This window comes from Lissotriton helveticus, chromosome 10, assembly GCF_964261635.1.
Source record: "Lissotriton helveticus chromosome 10, aLisHel1.1, whole genome shotgun sequence".
Taxonomy (NCBI): Eukaryota; Metazoa; Chordata; class Amphibia; order Caudata; family Salamandridae; genus Lissotriton; species Lissotriton helveticus.
Genome location: NC_136071.1, coordinates 351,837,203 through 351,862,787, shown reverse-complemented (window position 1 = coordinate 351,862,787; position 25,585 = coordinate 351,837,203). Strand labels below are relative to the sequence as shown.

General features: G+C 43.7%; 2 protein-coding genes across 2 annotated transcripts in view; one reads left to right on the top strand and one right to left on the bottom strand.

Annotated features, from left to right (window-relative positions):
* The window catches only part of LOC144783812 (cyclic nucleotide-binding domain-containing protein 2-like), an 832,431-nt gene extending 816,242 nt beyond the window's left edge, over positions 1-16,189 (top strand). Inside the window, exon 13 of the mRNA XM_078662559.1 lies at positions 15,956-16,189. Coding sequence (XP_078518685.1) covers positions 15,956-16,007 — 52 coding nt within the window. The 3' untranslated portion in view covers positions 16,008-16,189. The remainder of the gene's footprint in view (positions 1-15,955) is intronic.
* The window catches only part of CCDC12 (coiled-coil domain containing 12), a 303,076-nt gene that overhangs the window by 129,950 nt on the left and 147,541 nt on the right, over positions 1-25,585 (bottom strand). The gene's annotated exons all lie outside the window — the stretch shown is intronic.

The following is a 25,585-nucleotide window of genomic DNA, read 5'->3' as shown; positions in this document are numbered from 1 at the left end:
GCGCTGCGGCAGGGATGCAACGCTTTGACCCAGCAAACCCTCCATTCGTCTCTGCCTGCGTCCCATGGGGATACAGTGCTACCTTCTGCCCGCTGGACGGATTTGCCCTCCTCCAATTCTATGGACGCCCGAGACCGTCAGCCTTACAACGATGTCTGGGATACTTTGTCTCCCCTTTCACCGCAGAGTGCTACATTGTTGGATTTTACATCGCGAGTCCCTTGGAACCTATCTACAACATTGCTGACTCTAACGATGGCTCCTGGGTTATATCCTCCGACTTTGTTATTGAAGAACTCACACATTCTGCAAGTATCTGAGGAACCCCCTATTGTAGTCGGTGGATTTTCTGGTGACTTTCGACGGCCATTTTGTGTTTCTACGGCACTTTCATTCTCTTTGCGGCCATATTGTCTCTTTGTTTTACAGTGGGCGGGTTTTTTCCGGGGAGCATATTTAGGGATATATCCACGATCGGGCCAGGGCTAGGCTGCATCTTAGTTAACAGCTTCTTTGTTGGTTGAGCCGGGGTTGGGACGTTTTTTCTGCATCCAGTTTATCTAACGCAGCTTTCCTCTTTGCTCTCCCTGGGGCGGACTGTTTCCTTTTCTCTGACGGTTGTGGCTCCTCACGGGGGGCGGATGAGGGGGGCCACCTGAGATCGGGCCAGGGCTGGGAGATTCTTTAGTGTGCTGTACGCGCTGCCGGGCGGGGACTGGGATGGGACTACTTATTGTCTGATTTATTCGCACATTTTGAATTGTCTCTCCCCACCTCCAGCTTGCTTGCTACTTCTGTTGTGTTGCTGATACTTGAGGTTGGGGATGCTTTACGGGGCTGGTGGTGACCGGGAGTATGTTGAACTTTCCTCCTCCTACTTCTTCTGAGAGTTGGAGATTGGGATGGTCTTCTCACTCTCTATACTCTCTTTCCCGCTTGGGGTTCTTTTGGGGCGACAGGCATGCCTATTGGGGGGGGGTGGGCCGTAGCCTTCCGTTGGTATGCAGGGTGGGGGGATGGGAAGTGTTTCGTGTTTTTTTTTGTCTCTATGGCCCTCCTCTTTTTATTCCCTTTATTCTTTCTATATTTCGGGTGACTCTGGGCGACAGGCACGCTGTTTAGTGGGGTAGACCGTAGCCATTACAGTGATGTAGGGTGGGGGGGGATGTTTGTTGTTTTAGTTTGTTTTATTCTATGGTCCCTTTTTTGCCTTTTTCAGGGGGTGGGCTGTGTCCCTTGGTGTCTCTTCCTTTGTCTCGTGAGCGTCTGCACTTTTCTCCTTTTCGGGGTGGGTGGGCTGTACATATGGCGTCCACTTTATTCGTTTGTTGGTATTCTTTGCCCATTTCGCGCCTGTTATGGGAGTGTGGGGTCTCTGGGCTCTGCTCTACTGTGGTCGTCTACCTGCATAAGGGGTTGTTCCTCCCGCCCCCCCCCCATTTTTCTTCTTGATATATGTTGCTTGACGCGCTGACAGATATGGTTGCTGCCTCCTTTATTCATGTAAACTGTAAAATGTAACCTCTTTATCCTGGCGCGGGCGATGTCCTGACTTTTTTGCTTCTATCCTGTTTTTATCCTGTCGTATACATTGCTTTAATTTTTCGATTCTCCTGACTTTGCGGCCGGCCCCTGTGGTTGTGGGCCAGCGCTTGTACTTATATTTGTCTTTCAAATAAAGGTTTTTCAAAAAAAAAAAAAAAAAAAAAAAGATCTGCTACTGCGCATCAGTTGATGGTACCACGTACAAAGACGGTGTCTTGGGGAGACAAACGTTTTGTGGTGACAGCAGCCAGGCTCTGGAACGCTTTACCGTTACAGATTCGCTCATGTCAATCCCTATTCCAGTTCTGTAAGATGATAAAAACATGGCTGTTTAATCAGTAAAATCAGTCTTGGATCCTGCACTAAGTCTATAGCGCCGAGACGCCCAAGGGCATTTGTTCGCGCTTTATAAATGTCAATAAATAAATAAATAAATTTAGCCAATAGGCTAATCTTTGCAGTTCTATTTTAGATGCACTAATTCAGTGATGACACCCACAACAAACTAATTTAACTAGAACCACAAATAAAACCTGATACAGTATTGGCTGTAAAAAAATATGTATAATAAAATTGTTCAAAGCACTGGCCAATGAGCCTTTGAATGTTCAATGCTAATTGGAGCTAAAACTATATAAAACTGAATTAAAAGAATGTTTTACAGCTAAACAGTAGACCACTCTCCTATGTAGGTTCTAGTATGGGAAACGGAAAGATACAACTCAGTACTGGGAGCCAGTAAGACAGGGCCAAAATCAACCTACTAAAAAATTTGGTTGCCAAATTACAGAAGCAGGATTTCAAAAAAACTTTCTATGGCGCTTCCTTTAAGCCATTTAATATGCAAGCAAATATTAAATTGCCATTGGGTTATTACTGGAGTGTTCAGAATTTCAAAACTGATCAAAATAGGCCAATCTTTCCTGTGCCCCAGGTCTTTTGTGGGGTTTATAAGCTTAAACCCAAATTTCAGTCACCACAAATTCTCCCCTATTTCCATTTGCTGCCCCCTTGTACAAGGGTCGCATATTAATACCTGTGCCTACGAAAGGTGTCAAGAAACCTCCCTGTAATTTACTGACTGATATCTCTCCTTGACGGTTAGAGCAAATTGTTCCCTAGAGCACTGTTTTCTACACTGATGCAGTAAAGCAATAGTTTGGATTTGACCCAAGCACACAATGGAAAATGTAATGGTGCTGAACCTTAGGATTATGTCTGTCCTGTCTATCAAGGGATTTACTGCTGTTTTGTGAACTAAAGTGCAGCCATCTATGGATAAACAGGGAGATTATTTGTCGCAACCTTGAGGAACACTCAAACTGCCTAGCACTTCTGAACTTCCTAAAGGCTTTCCATGCTGGGACTCAGGTATAGGCCCAGACATGCACAAAAAGCACTTTATCATCTCAGATTAATATACCATGAGGCCTGAAATAGGGCTGTATCTTGGTGCCTCTCTAGTTTCACTTCCATGGGTCTCACATGGCTAATTGCCTACAAGTTGATGGTGTTCCCCCTAATCTTGTTGATTCCCCTTTTCTTTAATGATTTACACAGTCAATCTGGGCCTTCAGTGTCTCTTAGAAGTTTCAGCGTTATACAATGATGAAAGCAAATTAGGAATGCCACCAAAAGCAAGATAATGGGATTTCAACGGGACAGAACTAATCGCACATGGTTTGTGAACCGATTACAGCTGGACATGCTACAAATTATAAGTACTTCGGAATAACATTTCCTCCTTCTCTGAAATGAAAACTTCACCTGGATAACATATCAGTAAGGGTAATTTATTGTTTCACAAAACTGAGAAGATTTAATTTCACCTCTGCATGAATTCGATAGTATACGTTCTCTTATAATGTGCTCCATTTTCTAAGTTGAAATCAACACCAGTGATGGACTAACTTGAGGGTAATTTACTAAAACAGATATATAAACTCAGAATGTCTACTCCCCAGTGCTTACTATGCCTTGAACTATGTAGATTATCAGCGTCAAAAAGGTTAGCACTTGCTGAAATGTCTTACTATCATATTAGAACGTCCTCTGATAAAAATATTGGCTTTCTATTTTGGAAAGAACTCAAGATTGATGGCCTTCGATATGGCCTCATCAATTAGCTTACAAATGTCATTGCTCTGGTGGGCAAGGGGAATGGCCAAACGGTCTTGTAGAAGAAATGATCAAAACCAAGTGCTAAAAAAGCCAAAAGGTCTCACCTTTTGGATCTATTGGCTTTACCACTGGTGTTTGCTGGTGCTATGCAGAATCAGTAAAACATAAATAAATGTAACCAAAATAAAGGTGTGATGATGCCGCCTGTGATGCCAGTCGAACCATTCTGTAGGTGCATGCATGCACGCATCTAAAGAATGTCAGGCGCCATTTTCTTTCTCAGTTGATCGGTCTAAGATGGTAGATACCACTTAGATGGATACATTTAAAAAACATAATGTTTAGTGCACCAAGATTAAGCAACTGGTATCTGTTGGGCCCACCAAAAATGGAAGAAAAAAAAACAAGTACATCCTGCAGCGTGCAGGGGAGCAACGGATTCCAGATGGGAGTGTAAGCAGTGGGGAGGTAGTGGGGAAAATAAAAATAGAGCTAGATGGAGGGAGGAGTGAAAAGCAGTACAAGAGTCGAGGGCGCATCATAGAGCATGGGTGAGAAGTACACAAGTGAGAGACAGCACATGAGAAAGAGAACAACATGGAGCAGTGGAAGTAGAAGCAGATAAGAGAGAGCAGCATAACTGACAGAGAACATACAATACACAGAGGTCTGTGTGCGAGAGAGGGAAGCAGCCCTTACAGGAGAGAGATGGAAAATGGAAATGGATGCACTCTTGTGAAGTGCTGGAAAAAAATAAAAAAGTAGTTCGCTAAAAGGGAGCAGTGGAAGAACACAAACCAGCCAGGCAAAAGGATGGCAAGAAAGCTACGCTCTAGGGGAGGGAGAACACATGATGGACAAGACAAGCCATTGAATAAGAAGCAGGTTAATGATAATGAGAGTAAAGTCAACCAATGTAAGCAATGGGCGGGCTTTAAGCCCACTGTACATTTAGGTAAGGCCACCTAGGTCATTCTCAACCATACAGGCATGTGTATACGTATATTATATATATGTATACACACACATATAAATATATATATATATGTGTGTGTGTGTATATATTATATATATATATTCTTCAGTTATAGTTACCTGCGCTAACTATAACTTATGCGCCCGCAATGCGCTTTTTATTATCTCACATATTACATCACTCATGACATCATCCAGTGTGTGTAAGTGTTTCATAAATGTTTCTTAGACTTAAAGATATATATTAAGCTACTGCATAAGTTAAATTACTTTTCTTTCTGTACTAATAATCAGTCATACTATTTCTAACATAATTCATCTGAGTGGCTGTGTTACTGTCTGTGTCAGTGTGTGAGTGGATGTCCGAGTGGCTGTATGGATGTTTTAGTCTGTATGTGAGTAGTTGTATCGGTGAGTGAGTGGCTGCATAGGTGTGTGAGGGGCTGTAGGGGTAACTGAGGGGCTGTAGGGGTGACTGAGTGGCTGTAGGGATGAGGGAGTGGGTGTGGATGTGTGAGTGGCTGTATGGGTTAATGAGTAGCTGTTTGGGTGTGTGTGTATAGGTAAGTGAGAGGTTGTGAATGGCTGTATTGGAGACTGAATGTCTGTGTGAGTGGCTGTAAGGGTACGTGAGTGAGCATGTGAGTGGTTATATGGTTGTACAAATGGGTATGTAAGTTGTTCTGTGGGTGTGTGAGTGGTTGTATGGGTGAGCGAGTGGCTGTGTCAGTTGCTGTATGGGTGAGTGGATGTGTAAGTAGCTGTATTAGTGAGTGGCTGTATAGCTGAGTGTGGGGGGTGTGAGTTCCTCTATGGGTGAGTGAGTGGCTGTGTGGGTGTGTAAATGTCTGTATGACCAGATGTGTAAGTGCCTGTATTGGTGAGTGAGTTGGTGCATGAGAGTCTGTGTGGGTGAGTTAGTGGGAGTGTGACTGGCTGTATGGATGAGTAATTGGTTGAGTGAGTACTAACACCGGCCAGGAAATGGGTATGTGAGGGGTTGATTGGGTGGATGAGAGGTTCTATGGGGATGTGAGTGGTTCTTTGGATGATATAATCAGTGATGTAATTTAAAATATCAGTGATGTCACAGACCATGTCATGAGTGATGTAATATGTGAGGTCATAAGCAGTGCATTGCAAGGGTGTACGTTATAGTTAGGTCAGGTAACTGCTGAATTTCTATGGTTTTGTATGAGTGAAATCTGAGCCTAACTATAACGTGCTTGTAACCTTTGGTGTAGACGTGAATTACTAAGGTTTTTTAATTTTTTTCTTAACTGTAATCTGTACCCTTTGAGAGTGACTGTGTGAGGGAGTGCATGAGTGTCTCAGTAAGTGTGTGAGTGTCTGAATGGGCCTGGGAGTGGCTGCATTAGTGCCTCACTGGGTTTATGAATGGGTGTGAGAGCGTGAGTGTGTCTGTGGGTGGATGCACAGGTGTCAAAGTGGGTCTATGAGCTGGGGCCCAGCCAAAATACAATAGGGAAAGGTGGCCATGCTTCTCCCGGGCCAATTTCAGCCTAGGGGACCCCATCCCCCGGGGCCCGGCCATGTGTCCCTGGGTGCCCTTTTCCCACCCAGTGTGAAGGATGGGGACTGTGTGGGGAGCATCAAGGCCCATGCAGTCCCAGTCAGCTACCAACCTCCTGTAGGAGCTGGCATTGCTCTTGCATGCAGGGAGCAGCTGGAAATGCAGCTCCCTATATGCAAGAACAATCGTTTCATATCTTTCCCTGCCTGGATGTCTGCGTGCAGGGCATGAGATGAAACCTCTGCTTCCATCAATTGAGAGCACTTTGGCAGCTCCCGCTTGCTGAAAGCATAGTGTTTGCTTTTGATGAGTGAGAGCTGTCAGCTCCCGCCAAGCAAAAGCAACCAGCTATGTCCCGGTGGCAGTCCCCAGGGCCATTAAAGGCTCCAGCTTCTTTACAATGCACAGGCCGGCCCCGGGAAGGTGGTGGGCCCCGGGCTATATATAGCCCAGGAGTGGGGCCAAGAGGCCCCCCTCCCAAATACATTTTAAATTCTGTCCCCAGGGAGGCGGTGTTCTTGGGTGCTCTAAAGAGCCCTTGGAGGGGGGGGCAGCGCAGCCCCCACATTTTAATAATAAAGCCAGTGGGCGGTGGCCCCGGGGGCTCCCTTGAGCCGGTGGAAGGGGATCTGCACAGCCCGCTCCAATATTTAAAATAAAGCCCAGGAATCCCCGGGGCTCAAAGAGCCTCAGGAGGGAGGCACCGAGCGCCTCCTCAATTTTTTCTAAAATGCCCACATGCCCCCGGGAACAGACGCACCTGGAGGTTTCTCGATAAAGAGGCATGGGAGACTTAATTTGTTTTTTCTAATTTCACGGCGATATTTGCAAATATACGTGAATTTGGCTGTACCTTTTTTTTATACATATTTTTAGCCATGCTGCACAGCAATCACGCTGCTAAACAGTCAGATTACCAATCATTGCCAAAGTCTGTAATACCTATGTTGTACAGCAGGAACAAAAGGCAATGGCAGAGGCAACAGTCTCAAAAGGAAGACCTAATGGCTTTTTCAATGCTTGATAGGTCTCGGCACAACACCCCTTTAATTCTGAGCGAATAAGTTATGCATGAAAAAGCAAAAAATGACATGAAAAAAAAATCCTAGGACATAAAAAAAGTAACTTTGCCCATGTCTTAGAGAAAATACATTTGGAAGTAGAAAACGTCCATTGTCCCAATAAAAATAGATAACGTGTTGTCACTATGAACATCCATTTCAAAAGAGAAAAGGGCATCTTCGTAGTGTGTGGCATAGAAAAACATAGCTACAAGTGGCAAGAGGTTCAACAAGGGAGACAGGGAAGAAGTAAAAAAGTAGTACCTCAATCACAGTACAATCAGCGGAAGGACAGCAATCAAGCTGAAGCAATCAGCACTTGGTCCATGCTCCAGCCGAAAGAAGAGGAAGTGAAGCCAGCACGCACTGGCCAATTAGAAATCAGCAAATAAAAGTGACAATGAAGCCAACAAATGTAAAACAATGGGCGAGCTGCAAGCCCCTTGTGGTATACAACATATCTTGCAAGTGAGAGGACGCAGGCAAGTCCTGAAAAGGTTAAGGCAAAAGTCAAGAGGTAAATGTACAAACAATGAGATAGTGAACAAGTAATAGGAAAAAAGAGCTTCCACAGAGAATACAGAGGAAATGGTAAATACTGCAAAAAAACTGTAAAACCTACAAGAGAGTTGCCCAAGAGGGCCGGCCAAACCATCATGCAGACTTAGGGAGTGCAAACCACTCCTCCCCCTGCTCCGGCCAGCCCATCCCCGCCCTAATCTGGCTCTGAGTTGGCAGAGAAAAATAAAATGATAATGTCATGTTATTATCATTTTCTTTTTTTGGACTGCTCTAAGAGCAGTGGCACGACGTTCGCCACCGCCGGTTACATTCTTAGTTGGGGCATGTTTGGCTCTGAGGGAGCAGCAAAGTCTGTTAATGCTCACCCACGCACACAAAGCACTCCACAACGCCGGACCAGCCTACCTTAAAAGCAGACTCAGCTTCTAGACCCCCACCCGCCAGCTCCGCTCCACCAGCCTCGCCCTCGCCGCTGTCCCCCGCATCCAACGAACAACCTCAGGCGGCAGATCCTTCTCCTACCTCGCCGCCAAGACCTGGAACACCCTCCCTACCCACCTACGGCAGACCCAGGACCGGCTCGCCTTCAGAAGACTCCTTAAGACCTGGCTCTTCGAGCGGTAGCGGCACCCCCTCCCCTCAGCGCCTTGAGACCCTCACAGGTAAGTATTGTGCTTTACAAGTACTTTGATTGATTGATTGAATGCTAAAAACTGATTTTTGTTGCATCCTGTCTTGCTGATATGGAGTCCAGCTAATAAATGAGTCTGCATTTTCATTGCAGCTAGCTTACTTTTTTTTAATCAACGTCCCATCCAGAGAACAAACATGTTTTTAAGTGATGTGATAGTGGTTACATTAATAATTGCATTGGACAAGCAGCAATTCATTGTAAGGCAGTCAAAAGGACACGGAAATTATGTTTCATAAGAATAACGTTTTTAAATGCCACTTATTCAGTGGCATACATTTGGATTCAACAGCAGCATTGTTTAACGGAACGGCAGCATAATAGAGCCATTAAATAGGTGGTTAAAAGTGGCACACCTTAACGGAAGGATGGGCACCGAGAGGTGGCACGCCCACTCGGTGGCCTACCTCTGACAGGTCTGCGTCCTGCAGTGTGACCTTATTGTGCCAAGCGCCTTCTCGTGTTACTGTTTACCACCGAGATCAGATGCCACACGCTGGCAACACAATACCCTTTGTGCATTATTCAGCGGCCTTCATCTTTAACCCTTACAACGCCGCCCGCCTCCCAGGGCCTTACAATTCAAGGTTGTGGCAGCGGGTGAAGCGACGTCTGGATACGACTAGATGTAGGAACACTGGAATTAGGCGGCAGGGGAGGCTAAACGTATGTGAGAGTGTTGACTAAATTGTGCGGCTTAATGGGGGACGTTACCTCAATATTTTGGCATTTTGTGCACATATTAAAAGTGTGTGGGCTACGATCTCACCTCATTATTATTACTTTGCACCCAAATATAGAAATAAGCAACAGAAAGGTACACCACCTTCTGGCCCACAACTCTGGGGATAGCACCCACTCCAGTGAGCTCTGTCAAAAGCCTGGGGGTGATCATTTCCGATGACTTATCCATGAAACCGCACATCAACGCGGTGACATCTGCCTGTTTTTTCCATCTGAGGCGAATCCGTAAGATCAGCAGGTTCCTTACCAAAGAAGCCCTAATCCAAGTTGTCATCGCGCTCATAACCTCCAGGCTCGACTATGCCAACATTCTGTACGCTGGAATCCCCGCTTGTCACCTTCACCGACTTCAGCTGGTGCAGAATCAGGCTGCCCGGCTGATTTTCCGTCAACCCAAACACGAACACGTCACCCCCCTCCTCCGCACTCTCCACTGGCTCCCTGTCTCTAAACGCTGCACTTTCAAACTGGCATGCACCACTTTTAAGGCACTTTCGGACGCAGCCCCCTTGTTTATATCCTCAGTCTTGTCCCGTCACATCCCCTCTAGAGCTCTCCGCTCAGCGTCACTAAATCTTCTTGAAGTCCCCCGATACAAAAGGAAAAAGCATGGCGGCCTGAGCTTCTCGGTTCTGGCCCCTTTTACCTGGAACACCTTGCCTCCTTCTCTCCGTCTTTGCCCTAAATACGACTGTTTCCGCAAATCTTTAAAAACTCTGCTCTTTCAAGCTGTATTTGACTAAACTCCCCTTTCTAGGTCACCGTTTCTATGTCATTGAGCGCCAAGAAACCTATGGTGATAGTGCGCGTTACAAATAATTTTAATAGAATAATAATAATAGAATAGAAAGGTGACCAGTCAACCATACCGAAGGGCCTTCCTCTGCGTGGCAGCATGTGCTGCACGTTTTAGTAACTTTTGATCCGTTTGAGAAATGAACATTTTTTTTGCTGAAATTTGTGAATTATGCAAATACACAACTACGGGGGAAAACCATGGCGGCAAAATCACATACATCCTATTTGCTAGATAAGAGACTTTCATGAGACACAGTGGATATTAAAATGGGATTGAACAATCGTAAAAACGTGCCCAAATGCGTGTATAATGGGGGCGTGGTATCTCTATAGGTTACGTTAGGCCATGGTTCACTGCCAAGATCTGTAATCTTCAGGTCAAACTACTGAATCTTGTTAAAACAGATTAGTGGGCAGAGCTGCAACTGCTGACCTCACACTGAAACCTCAGCCATTCATCCTTCCACAACTGATAAAATAAGATTTAATTGCCCCAGCTTTTTAAGCAATTAGATCTTGTTATTTTTGTAGAATGCATGTGCACAAAAACTTGTATAGTTCAAACATAACACGGATAAGAGCTGCCAAGGAAGAATAAAAGGTATTGAAAATCCAGTTTTTCACAACGGGCTCGGCACAGAGCTTAAAGGGGGCATACAGTGAAAAAAAACAGTTAATTTCACACGGTCGTGTATCACTAGCCATCACCAATGATAAACATTCTAGAATGTTCATTTGTCAGATGATGTCAGCTTGAGTTTCGAGATTTATTGACACATCATTCACCAAATGGCCCCTTTAGTCGGTAAAGCCTCCCAAAGTTTTGCAGTTTGGAGAGAAAAGAGTAGACTCCAACCGGTTTGTTCTGAGTGCTAGGGAGACCGGTATTACATTAAAGGCATACATTCGAAAAGTCGATAATTAGACCGAATTTTAAAAATGAGGGATAACTAAGGAGTCGTTGTGCAATAATCCTATAATATCGCAGTAGTAAACAAAAGCTGTGCAGGATTTATGCAGATAATTCATCAAGCAAGAACATAGTGAAAAGGGATTGGTCCTAAGTGACAAAACACAGATAAAAGGATGCCTAAGAAAACAAAATACAATATTTGATAAATCGCTTTGGATAAAAATGTGTTCAACTCTGGAGTTACTGGAGAGGAGAGTACTAAATTCTAACCAGGAGCATTCTCTCAAAGTGAGTTCCTCTTGGAGGTGAGAAATACAACAATCAGGCCCGCAGAAGATTATGTTGAAGCTGAATTTGGAGCACATCATCTCAATGTTTTGGCAATAGAAACTAGAAGACTTTAGCCACTGCAGCATGCAGAGGGACGAACCGTTCCTTGTAATCACCCCCACAGCAACTCTGCAACTTTTGATTAATAGCTCTCACCAAGCAATCAGAACTAAAGCAACATCCTTCAGTGGAGGATGGCACAATCTAAATGCAGAACGGAGGAAATCTGAACTGTTTCATTTTGATGCCATAGTGCCTGAAAATGGCATCCTGAAAATGATGCTGTTGATCGATGTGTATATGTACACACATCCCTGCCAACCAAAACTTTTCTACAGCTGCTGGTATTTTTGACACTAATTACAGTGGCGGCTCCTTCTGCTAAGACGGAGGAGCATCACCCCACTGCTTTTTAGGTCGAGCCTAGAGTAGCGCGCATGCGCGATTTGCTCGACTTTTAATAATAGGCGTTAGAAAGCTCACCACACGCTAGTGCGTGTGCTTTTGTTTTTCAGGGTAAAATTGCCTGTATTTATGGCTTACCGAAGATCCATAAGGATGCAAAAAACCCCCCCTATAGACCCATAGTTTCCACAATAGGAACAGCCACGGAGCCACTTTCTAAATACGTAGACAATTACCTACGTCCCTTTGTCCCCAAAATAGAATCATACATTCGCGACACAGGTCACATAATACAGAAGATTGAAGGAATTGCCTTCAACTCCAATAATGACCTACTGGTCACAATGGACGTAGAGTCGCTATATAGCAACATCCCTCTGATAGACGCACTAGAAACCACTAGTTGGTTCATAGACCTACATCAAATTCCCTGTCCAAAAAGGTTCCTGCTTGCATGTCTTGAAATTGTACTCACAGAGAACGTATTTGAATTCGGCAACCACTTATTTCGCCAAATAAAAGGCGTAAGCATGGGTGCTTCAGTAGCTCCATCCGTAGCTAACATTTTCATGGCATCATTTGAAAAAGAATTTGTACATAATGAAGTTGCGCCTTTCTACGAGTCAATCTCCCATTGGTCCAGATACATTGACGACATCTTTTTTATCTGGACTGATGGGAGAGAAACTTTACTGGAATTCCTTGAATGGATAAATGGAGCTAATCCTAACCTTAAATTCACCTCACACGTTAGCAACAAGAAAGTTGAATTTCTAGACATAGAAATTTTAGATAATGCGGGGACTCTGGAAGTTGACCTCCACATAAAGCCCACAGCAAGAAACACCTTACTTCATTATCAAAGCTTTCATCCGCGTACTCAGAAAGATAGTATCCCATTCTCACAGTTTTTACGCGTGAGGCGCAACTGTACAAATATAAGAGATTTCGATAAACAAGCGGCAGTAATGAGAACTAAATTCATCGAGAGAGGTTACCCACATCGATTAATAAGAGAATCATACAAACGAGCCCGATACTATGACAGAGACTGTCTTTTAAAAACCAAATCAGCTAAACCGAGTGATCAACTTGTTTGTATTACGCGACATTCAACAATAAATGAAAAAATAAGACATGTCATTAATTCGAACTGGCACATCCTAAATAGCAACTGTGCAAACGATGAAAAACTGTTGAAACCGATTTACGCACACAGGAGAAACAAGAACATAAAAGAGTTTATTGTTCACTCCCGATTTGCCAAGAATGCTACAAATGACACGCTGCGTCAACGTTCAATCTTAACCAATCATCCCCTAAAAGGTACTTTCCCTTGTTCATCATGTAAATCATGTAGTAACATTTTGCCAGGTGAGGATTTCGAATATAATGGCCACAAAACGAAAGCACAGGAGATGTGGAATTGCAAAACTAACAATGTAATCTACTTTATTCAATGTCCATGTTCTCAAGGATATGTAGGTGAGACCTCTAGAGCAATTCAAACACGCTTGAACGAACACCGTTCAGCGATAAAAACCAAAAAAACCGCATGTCCAATGGTCAAACATTTTTTAGATAATGGACATCAAGCTGAGGACTTCAAATGGAGGATTTTAGAGAAAATCCACGTTCCAGATTCAAAAGGAGGCATGTCCATTCGAAAGAAAAGAGAAGTCTTTTGGATTTTTGTTTTTAACTCATTCAGACAGGGCCTTAATAGCGAAATTCCGTGGGAACATGCAATAGTTTAATATCCAATATTCTCAGAAGCCATTTGCCATATACGATCATGTCCCCATAAGTTATAGTCACTATACTGTACATTTGTACATTTAGTGACTCTAAGGAACTAAATAGACATAGGGTTACCATACAATCAAAGCCCTGAAATATAACTAGGAGGTTAATATAGATTTACCTCACGTTTTAATTATAAGACGATATGCACAGAGAACGTTTAACAATTCCTTTTTTTCCCCCAATAAACAAAATGTTAATGAGTAAACCTTAGAGATGCCTTATCTACATACGTTTTTTAGTCTGTAATAGATTACATGAGGCGATTACAATCTTCTCATTGCCCCTCCTAAAATATGATATTATAATCACCATAGAGCTATGCTCCATCCTGAAATACCACATGTAATAACAGCCAATAAAGGATCCATCACTATCACTATCCAATTTATACGTTTTTTAGTGTGTAATAGATTACACGAGGCGATTACAATCTTCTCATTGCCCCTCCTAAAATATGATATTATAATCACCATAGAACTATGCTCCATCCTGAAATACCACATGTAATAACAGCCAATAATAGGATTCATCACTATCCAATTTATACGTTTACGCGTCTGTTTATCTGATATTTCGCATTAGATTATACGAGGCTATTATAATTTACCGATTGTCCCGTTTATAACTTAACATGATAACCAATTTAGAGCGTCGCTCCATCTGAAATAGTACATTTAGCGAAAGCCAATATAAATAGAAATTCGTGTCTACCAATTTGGAATTTATTAATTTGGGCGTGATGGATAAAGGAAAAAATATTCAACCACTATTAGATTTAAATAGCAAAGATGTTAAATAAATACCGACCAACTTATAAATACAACTTCTGATATATCATCTTATGTACTTCGGGCAAATAAGAAAATACATCCTAATGTTACGTGGCTTCGACCAATACCACCTTTTGTATACACCAAAAGAACCAATAGCTGGGTCGTATTGTATAAGTTTACCACCAATACCGACTCGAGTAGACATCTAAGTAGCCAATAGGATGGCCAGGTCAAACACTCATCCAATCAAGTGTAAACTTACAAAACTCCGCCTGACTTAATCTGAACACTTCGCTAACTTCGCGCCAAAGAGCCGAAAAGAAAAAGAAAAAAATAGTTAAAGAACAGGTGTAAGGAATCCTGAACGGTCAGATGACGTTGTGAACTCCAATATAAACCCCACTAACGAGCAGTCGTTCACCATTCTTCGCCGCGCTCAGCATCTGACGAGACGTACCGCCCGCCACCGGACATAGAGAGCCCTGCTAATCATTTTTTGGTAAGATCCTACCCCTGAAAACCTTGAAAACCTTGTAGAACTTAGCATTTAGAAGCAGGACAAGTAAACCATACTATCCGCTGCTTACCTATACCGTTTCTCCTATCACAGGCAGGGAGATCTTTTAATCACTTGAACTCAGCGCCATTGGGAATCAAGAAAACCTTTACTTAGAAACCAGTAAAGAGAAGCACCGACTTTGCAAGTAAGATCAGCAGGTATATTATTAAAAAACCATACTTGTATAAAATAACTACGAGATAGCGGTGGCTTGAATATATTTCTGATATGTTTCCTCTAAAGGGCTCATACCGGCGCCACAAAGGAAACAACAGACCGAGAAACCAAGTCAAACCTAGAATAGGTAAGAGGAGCACAGCTGCCACCAATAATACAGATCCCAAAGCGTTATATGTACAATAAGTATTTTTAAAGTGTTGAAGTAGGAGAAGTATCAATAAATAGACATTAAACTTCCCTTTACATCTCTCCTCTTCGCCAGAACAAAGGTCCTAAATCTAAGACTACCAAGGACAAACCTTACCAAGCACCTATCTACCCAAAAGGGTTCCGGTTGGCGGGCGTTAGATTCAAATAAATCTATTTTATCAGGTAACAACAATGACAACTGATATTATTGTCTATAGAAATACACATCTATTCCTGTACACTAATAAACATTTTTATTACTGTGCTTATTTTTTACCCCTAGCCATATCCTAATCGAAATTGAAGGGCTTTCAAAAAAGACAGAATCTGAATATCATTTCTATAAAAAACTGTCTTCTACTAACCATCTGCTAAGATTATTACTTAGTAAGTATCAGAGCTATGCTAAAAAATGAATGATTTTTGTTGTGCCAGATTAAAATATCAGATTCTTACTTAAGAAGACTCCTGGCCTAGACTGTGTCACAGTTATCCTCTCAATTAAGTTCCCCTGCCTTATTCTTTTGACAATTAGATTATTTACTGTACATCAGAGCGCAGCCAATTAATGGGCACTAAAATTCCTGTTTGATAAATTCCCTACCTCTCATTTGAAATAATTGAATCGAACTCCCGTAAGGAAATGACAATACTATACGACAACACAAATGCAACTCGAAATGTAATTCTTATCAACCTACAGCTGCTGCTTAATTTGTTTCTTTTAATCTTCATGTTATGTTGAACAAAATGCAATTACAAGTTTTATAAGCAAGAATCGATATAACTATATATATCTTCACCTTTAGATATTGTGTGGCTGCTCCAGGAAGAAGGCGCTGGCCGCCGAAACGCGCGTAGAGATCGAATTTTCATGCCACCTACCTTAATTAATTTTTTAATGTCTAGAAAGTGTTAATTTATGTTTGTCAATTGTACCTTATGGAATTTTTATATTTGTATTGTTATTTTAATGTGATATAAAAAGTTCTCATTTTTTACTTATGTTAATTAACTAATAAAAACATGTTTTTTAAGCAGCTGTAGTCTATTGCTATATATCTTTTGATCCTGTGGAAAACTATTGTGCTCAATTGCCTAGGCTGTTATTTCTCAAATATCTGTTTCATTTTGATGCCATAGTGCCTGAAAATGGCATCCTGAAAATGATGCTGTTGATCGATGTGTATATGTACACACATCCCTGCCAACCAAAACTTTTCTACAGCTGCTGGTATTTTTGACACTAATTACAGTGGCGGCTCCTTCTGCTAAGACGGAGGAGCATCACCCCACTGCTTTTTAGGTCGAGCCTAGAGTAGCGCGCATGCGCGATTTGCTCGACTTTTAATAATAGGCGTTAGAAAGCTCACCACACGCTAGTGCGTGTGCTTTTGTTTTTCTCCGAGGCTAATGGGCTTTGCGTGCGTCTTTCTAAGAACCTCAACTAGTTCTGGATGTAGCTACTGTTCTGAATTCATAGATCATTTTATGTTTTTCTGCCCTGCATATGCAAAGTCCAGAAAGAGATAGATAGTCCTGGTATGTCGGCTGTTGTCTATAACACAACCTGTAGAAGTTTTGCGAGTACTAAGATCTGATACCACAGAATGGCTAGTGTTTTCTATATCAAGATATCTGCTTTATGTCTGGAGCATTAGGATTAAGATTTTAGCTACCCAATAGAAGTTCTTTTGTACTACAATTAAGCTGTTTGGTACAAATGTGATTGGTCATTATAGCTGTTTTTACTACAATACAATTTTTATGGTTGGTTGCACTAATGATGATGTACTAAGTTATATTTAAGAATGCATTTTTTTTTAATAAAGAGCTGTATCTGGTCGAATCAGGACTGCGATTTATTTTAGTCACCCATTGGAATTTTTGGGCTATTAAGCTCTTTGGAATTAATGTGATTGTCTTTTATAGTTGTTATTATATTATGATAAAATATGACTTTTGTTTTTAATTTTTACAGTCGTTTTACATATTGGTATACTGCTTTTGAGAATGTATTTCAAATGTGTTTTTTAATGTGAATGATCATTAATTGGTCGAATACAATTACTGCTGCTACCTTTGGGAAAGTGGAACACAAACTCGTAAGTACAAAAAAGGGAGAAAAGAGGGAGAAAATAAAAGGGCTGGGATCCAACAACGTGTATCATAGTAATCCCCTTTCTTATTTCAATGACCTCTCCACCGTTCATGGGAACTGCAGTCACCTGCAGATACATTTCTACCTCAAGACACACTCTTTTCAGAACATACTTTGCTTGACATCTTGGGTCATCCACCTTAAAAGAAAAGGCAGAGCACCAAGGTGGGTTACGCTTTCCTTTTGATAATTTAGAAAATGTTATTTTAAGGTATAACAAAAAGTAAAATAAAAATGTTATTTGTTTTTACTGCTTTATTTGTAAAGACTTCCATTTATTTTGCACTGAACAGCTTATGTGAAAGGGTCGAATCTGTGACAGGGGTCCTATGCAAGGAATTCAAATTCAGCAAATTCCACGGAGATGTCCTTTCTCCCCTCTTCATCAACGACCCTTCATAAACAAGCATTTGCAAAGCCCGTAGGTCTCTTCTATGAGAGAGCTGTTTGTTTAGTCAATTTTTTTTAGCCATGCTGTGCAGGATGGCTGAAAGTGAGGGAATAAACGCTTTATGCTGTCAGCAATGACCACATCATAGCGCTTCTTTTTTTTTTTTACTGTTGGTTGGGCCGGTGGACGAGAACATGGAGGAAGGGAGGACTAATTTGTAGGGGGGCAACACGGACAAGGGAGGTTGTGGGGGAAAAGTGCTATGATGGGGCCTGCACTGGCTGCATTATAGTGTTTTTTTGTTGTTGGTGTTTATTGTGGGTTGGGAGGCAAGACAGAGAGAGGGTGGCAAGAGGCCAAACAAAGAGAGGCAGGTAGTGGGAGGTGACATTGAGTAAGGGGGGACAGGAGGGCGAATCCAGATTGACAGAAACCATTAACACCTTGGCTGCGGCTGGAATTCCGTGCCGGTGCTGAACATTCCGATCACGAGCGTGGTCGTGACGGCTCCCAGTCGTCATCAGCACACGCCCACCGTGACTCATGACGGCTTGGAGCCGTCATCAGCACCGAAGGGGTTAAGGGAAGGAGGGAGGGCCTGGGAGCAAGCACATGGACAACATAAGGAGGGGTTGGGGGTAAGCTGAAGACCACAGAGGATGAGAGGGAGGGGCTGTGAGCAAGCAGATAAACAACAGAGGGTCGGAGGGCAGGAGAACAACTCCAAAAGGCACACTCTGAGAATGGTGAAGACCAAGAAAAAAGTAGTTACCAAAAATATTAAAGTGGAAGGACACAAGTAAGGCGTCCATTCTCCTGGAGAGCTACAAACATACAAAGAGGAAGGAACTAAATGGCTGCTGACCACTAATAAGCAAGGGAATGAGATTGACAATGAAGGCGAAAAATAGTAACCATTGGACAGCCTCTGAGCCTATTGTTAGAAAACAAAAGGTCCTGAAGAGACAGGCAAGAACTAAAAAGTACACAAGATACCCTCTATACATAGGGATCTTATGCACGCACTAAAATGTTACATGTAACAAATATTCATTGATATTGCTATTTCACTAATCATGTTTTTTCGAATAACAAGTTTTTCAGTAACGCCATGCAATTTGTTATTATGGTTAGTGAAGTGCACAATAATGAATCGCCCCCTACCCAAGTGCTCAAATTTCAGGTGGCAACAATGCACTTTAAAACAACAACATTACAATGGAGAAAGGAAACCAACCATCTAACTGAGTACCTAAAGTGAAGGTAAAATACATAGGTTGTATTTAAAATTAATATAATAAAATGAATAAAATAAGTACATTCTGATCCAGCTTTGTCACTGGAGCGGTATAAACTTAAGGAAGCCAATGGTTAAGTGGGCTGACCTGTTGCCCCATGCTACTTATTGTGGTGAGTGGAAGCAAAATATGAATGGCAATTCAACATACCAATGGATGAAGCTGAGACAACTAAAGTGATCTCAAAAGCTTCACCTACAAAATGGATGTACATGGATGGGCCTGAATAAAACTGCATTCCTAATTTACTATATAGAGATTTAGCAAGCATGCAGTGGGCCCTAATGCAAGGAAGTACAATCGCCCTCCTGACCTACAGCTGTATTAGAAAAGACTGCCATATTGGGGGTGCCGTGGTACTTCACACCCTTAGGCCCCAGAGGCACATCACCAGCTACACCGTTGATAGCTGCACCCATGCCTGGAGCGAATGCCTCAAATGAGACACTGGATAGCCATGCACTATCTGCGGAATCATGAAGGTTCCACAGATAGTGCAGGGCTATCAGTTGGTCCAGTGATTGCCCACAGGTAGAAAGTAGATCATGCCATTCAGCACCACAGGGCTCAAAACACCTGCAGCGGCAAAGTTGATCTAAGAGTACATTACAGGACTAATTGGGCCCCCGGAATCAGGAAGCCCATGTAAAGCTAGGCCTCAGCAACTGGTTGTGCATGTTAAATGAACAATGGACTAAACACCAGTCATTGGCTTGTGGGTGAGGATGGCCAATTAGGTTTGCAGGGACTTTCCAGAAAACAGGTAGGCAGAAGATCCTTAACACACTGAAGCTTCTATACCCTGGAGAGAGCCCAGGTGAGGAGCCCATTGTTCCCCATTGGACGTTTTCTGCTCAAGCCCACGGGGACTGGCTAGATCACTGCTCTTCATCCTCGGAGGGAAAGAAGAAATAGAAAACCACGAGAAGGGGGCTCAAATATTTATGCACTGCCAGCCAGACAGACATAGATGGACAACAAGCAGCTCATGCACTTCAGGACTATTGCAAGGTTGGTCCTTAGGAGCAAGGCCTCTTGGTGGGCCGTACACCGAAGTGTCATATCAGTTAGGGATAAATCCTTCTGAGACCACTAGCAGGCCCCAAAACACCAGGTCCACTCACTCAGTAACTAGCCTGCGTTCATCCACCTGCAATGAGAAGTACAAGTGCAGAAGCCACCTCCAGTTATCACGTGATAGTGGGAGGAGATGGCCAACTTAGTTTCACGTTTGAAAACAGAATTTCACAGACGACGTTGAGAAGGACAGGAGACCTTTTCACCCACTTAAGTCAAGGATTTGGCCATACAAACTGTGTTACCATATGTACAGGGATTGCACCGCCTCCCCGACGAGGAGCAACTGCCGATGATGAAGCATGACATCCTTCGGGGTGTGTGAGGCCATTATATCCAACAAAATGGATGCCCCAGGATGTTACTCTGACATCTGTGGTCATGCCAGCTAAACACTCTCCCCATTTCCCATAGGAACAGTACAGCGACCTCTTTTGTTTCATTACCATATGTACAAACAGGTTCATATGCCATCATAACCCTCACTTGAGTGAGGACTCCTTACTTCACCAAATGGGCCTATCAGTTGCACATTAAGAAAAGCAAAATGCTGGGGCATAGGGGTGAACATAGAGGGCAGTAGGCTGTACACATGGGTATTGTTGCGTTGTTAGCCTTTGGTTCATGACTAATACAGTTTGTGTCTGGCTGGTACACCCGCAAGGAGGTGCATAAAGTGACTGGTATGGTTTCCCATCTGCATCACTTATATCTCCGACTGCTCTAAAGGTGGATTCAGGCCAGTGAGGGACACTCATATCTTACATCTCATAGCTGGGACGCAAACCCTGAAAAAGCACTGCTTTCTCTTGTTATGATTCCAATACACACTTAAAATTGCATTCGCTTGCTGGACCCAACAGCATTGCCAGAGCAGCATGGATCCTAATGCATTTCGGAAATTTGTCCCACACAACCAATGGTTGTGTAGTTAAAAACATCCTCTAGGGTAGGTACAAAGAAGAATTGGTAGAGGTGCAAACAATATGCCCAATAGGAAACAGAGTCCTGACAAAACCACTGAAGAAAAGAGACAGAGCACAGGTATATAACGTTGAATACAGTGATCCAAGCCCTGTCATCTCCCGTCTGGATTACTGTAAATTTTGTATCTGGGTGTTTTTCAATCACGGCTTCTGAGACTCCAACGAGTCCAGAATTCGGCAGCTCGACTGCTATAAACTTCCTAAACAGGCTACTATGGGCCCGCACTTCTTAAACTTAACTTGCTCCCAGTAAGAAGCGCGTTGCTTTTACGGCCCTTTGCCACTGCTACAGGATTTTCAGGAGGACCGGTGTGACCTATTTGCCCCTTATATTACACCATACTCCCCCTTTGAGACATCTCAGGTCCTCTGGGGCCTGGTTAGCCCAGAACCAGAGGGTAAAGAAAGCATGTATCGGTGGGAGCTCCTTTGGCTATCTGGCACTCAGACTTTGGAACTCTCTCCCTCTGCAGTTAAGGCACTCTGAGACAGAACGTCTGTTTCAGAAAAATCTAAATACCTGGCTGTTTGCGAACTAGATATGGGCTGTTTCTCGCGCTTGGAACTGTCAGTGGATGTGTCTGACCTTAGCACTGGGACACTCCTTTGGGAGTAGCTATGCGCTTTATAAACTCCTTTATTATTATTATTATGAGCAATTCGCTGGTAGAATTAACATAGGTAAAAGAGACGTGGTAAAGAAGCTTGGCCAGTTAGAAGAGGAGAAATGGAAAGACACCAAGTGGGTACGAAAAGAAGGGGCAATTAGGCCAGGTTCCGTTTATAATTATTTAAATTACTACACTGAAAGTACTGAACTAGGATACGACAAAGTTATAGGGTACGGCTGAGGTGATGTGGCCTGGGCCGAACCTTATTCCATACATGGTGGAAGAGTCCTAAAATCATAGATATTGGTCGAAAAATGCAAAGCTACTAAATGAAATAGTAGAAACACAAATCGAAAGGAATGTTGAAATCATATTATTACAAACATGGGGTGAGCAGTCATCCTCAAACAACAAAAAGTTGCTATGTGACACGATTGGAGTTTCCTTGATAGAACATTGCCAGACTCTAGGGAGGGGAATGGAGCCAACTTACTGTGAGTGGCTCACAAATACAGAGGATGTCAGCAGAGAAAAACATTTATAAGAGATGGGGCTGCCCGAGGAAATTAAAACAATATGGGCTAAATGGTGCAAGACATACAATACGGAATAATGCCCCCATACTTTCAAACTATCATTTAGGTACGGGAGAATGAGGATACGCTATAGGAGACGAGCATAGTGCCTGAAAGCTTTTAATTAAAATGCGTCCAAACAGGAGTAATCCAATGAATGCCTATTCACCACTCCTGCATAAGGAAATGAAAAAAAAAGAAAGACATTTAGCAAAATACTTGATGTAAAAGTACCGCTCCTACTCATTCCTCTGAAATCCCAGAAACACAAAACATCCAGCAAATCCTTTGCGGGCAATGCTCCCAAGATCTGGAACGCCATCCCCCCACATATCAGAACGACCGCCTCCTTCCCGAAATTCAAGATGTTACTCAAAGCCCTCTTCCTTAAGCGCTCTGGACTGTAGTAAGATCTCCACGTCTGACTTTGAAAGTCCAATTTCGCTGCGGTCCAATGAGCCGGATGTCTCGCTTTTGACTCTATCCTGTTTTTGCGCTCCTGTTTATATTGTAAAGTCTTTCTCTACACCCATGTGCTCCTTGCTCTGTTCTCTTTCCTCACTGCACCTCTAATGCCTTTTTGTACATGCTGTGAAGCGCTCTGATACCTTCGGGTCCAGCTAGCGCTATACAAAACTTTAATAAATAAATAAATAAATAAATACTGCCTAATTAACGGCTAGGATTTAAATTGATATGTAAGAGGCTGACTGGATATATGTTTGTTTGAATTGTACCTAATGGAAAAAAACACAAATAGTTTTTTTTAAGTTACTATTTGGAGTGAAGTGGGCCCTCACGTCCCTGGATTTTGGCACCACTGCACTATTGATAACTACGCCCTTGGCTTCAGCCTGCTTTTTCACCCAGGATGGAGGAGGGCAGAGGCTCCTGTTCGAAAGGCGTCAGACTTCTGCCACACACCTTCTGCATGTTGAAATGCGTTCCACTGGGAAAAAAACTTTGCAAACCCAACTTAAGTTTGACAAGACCTTTCATTTCGGTTAATATATGAAAACGCTTACAGTTAAGACAGTTAAACACGTTTTTTATCCTGGCCAAAAGTGTCCGATACTGTTTTATGTGAAGATATAGCCAGATGTAATCAACTTTTTAGGTTTCGGCTAGCGTAGGCTGCGCACATGCGCAGTATCGCTGGCGAGATTTAAAGTCTCTGAGTAGCGAGGTTAAGCCCCGACCCTCTTCTCCATTGGCTGGCCTCCTAAACGGCGGCCAGCCATTGGAGAAGAGGTCTCAGTGACGTTCTCTTTTCGCTCTAAGCCCCGTCTTTTTCGGATTGGGGGGCGTGTTTTTGACATTCTTTCTACCTAGTGACGTTCTCAGTCAAAAACACGCCCCCAGTCTGAAAAGGACGGGGCTTAGAGCGAAAAGAGATAAGTCCTCGCAGTGCAGGCATCCACCGCTCAGCGCAGTTCGGAGGGAATCAGAGGTAGGCGCGAAGACATGGCGTGCGGCGTTTCCCAACCTTTGTTGATGTTTTACGGCACTTTCCGTTGGCGATTTAGTAAATTGAAGTGTAGGTTTACCCTTTTAATTCTTTCTCACTCAAACCCCGATAAGTGGAACTCACGTAAAAAATCTGGAAACCTTGAAGGGCTGATTTTGTACACTATAAAGGACCCTGCCCCTGATTGGTTCGCACATGTGACACTGACTTTTTCCTAAATCCGATATAGTCATAATGTACTTTTGGTGAGAATCCATTAAAACATTTTTATCATAAAGTAGCGCACGCATCCACGCACACGCTGTAACCAATTTAAACACACAGAAGCAAACGCGCTCATAGCTAGCACAGGCTCCTTGGCAGCATGCCACACGGACACGTGTCGTGCATGCAGCTTTTGCAACACCTGATATGCTTCTTACTTGCAGTGACTTGTGCTGCTGGCAGTAGGGCTTCGTTCCGCGGGAGATAAAGCCCACATTCAGGGCAGGGGTGTCAACTCAGGGCACTTGCTTATCTTTGATCAAGCGCTTTATCGGCCCCCTCAGCCCGTGACCGAGTCTCCTCAGCCCAGAGCGCTTCTGAGGTCATTTCACGGCGCGCGCTCCCCACGCTGTGTAATTCCCTCAGCACGGTGACGGGATAGCATCTGAACAACCAAGATGACGGATATGGGTGTGAACCATGACGGACTGGAATCATTGGGGTGGGGGTTGGGGGGGTGGACATTACCAACTGGCGCCCACGGGGCTGGACAAGTGCAGTCAGACGGGATACAGTTAATGGACAGTGTGCGCTAACCAGGCCAGGGCAGTGTCTGCAACCGGTTCAGGGCAGTACTCCATGGCCGTAGCTGCATCACCTTCTTCAGAGCAATTATATCGACTTTAGACTTGGCGCTACTTCCGGCACCTTCAGTGCATGGGCTGGGTCACCTCTAAGGACAGACTGGACTGCTCTGTGCGTTAGCGCAGCATCACCTCCTAGGCTGGGCCTGTGCATCTTTAAAGCCCCCCCCTCGCGGATGTCCAGCGCCTCAATGCCCTCTCTTACGAGTATGTGCGATTTCCCTAACCCCCTCCCCTCACTCTTGCGTCTCGCATTGGAGGAGAGGTGTTGGGTGGGGGCTTTTATTCATGTCTGGGCTGCGGCCCCCCCGTTGCTCGCACCGAGGGCTGCCTGGCGGTGCTGCGGGGGAGGGAGGGGGGCGGCTGGCAGTGAAGCAAGGCGGAGCAGGCTGGCACCGGGCAGCGAGCGATCCGGGGAGGGGGCAAGACTGGAGACGGGGCAGGGTAGGAACAGGGGGGTGGGGGACAAGAGCGGAGAGTCGTGTGTGAGACATTGTGTGTGTGTGTGTGTGTGAGACACTGTGTGTGTGTGTGTGTGACAGTGTGTGTGTGAGACAGAGTGTGTGTGAGACAGAGTGTGTGTGAGAGACAGTGTGTAAGACTGTGTGTGAGACAGTGTGTGTGTGTTTGAGAAACTGAGTGTGTGTGAGGCTGTGTGTGTGTGTGAGGCTGTGTGTGTGTGGCTCTGTGTGTGTGTGGCTCTGTGTGTGTGTGTGTGTGTCGCTCTGTGTGTGTGTGGGGCTCTGTGTGTGTGTGGGGCTCTGTGTGTGTGTGGGGCTCTGTGTGTGTGTGGGGCTCTGTGTGTGTGTGTGGGGCTCTGTGTGTGTGTGTGGGGCTCTGTGTGTGTGTGTGGGGCTCTGTGTGTGTGTGTGGGGCTCTGTGTGTGTGGGGCTCTGTGTATGTGTGCGTGGGTGGGTCTGTGTGTTTGTGTGTGGCATTTGCGAGAGATTAAGCTATTGGCATTGTAAATGACAATGCCATTTATTTATCTGTTTTCAAAACCAACACATAAATAAAAAAAAAT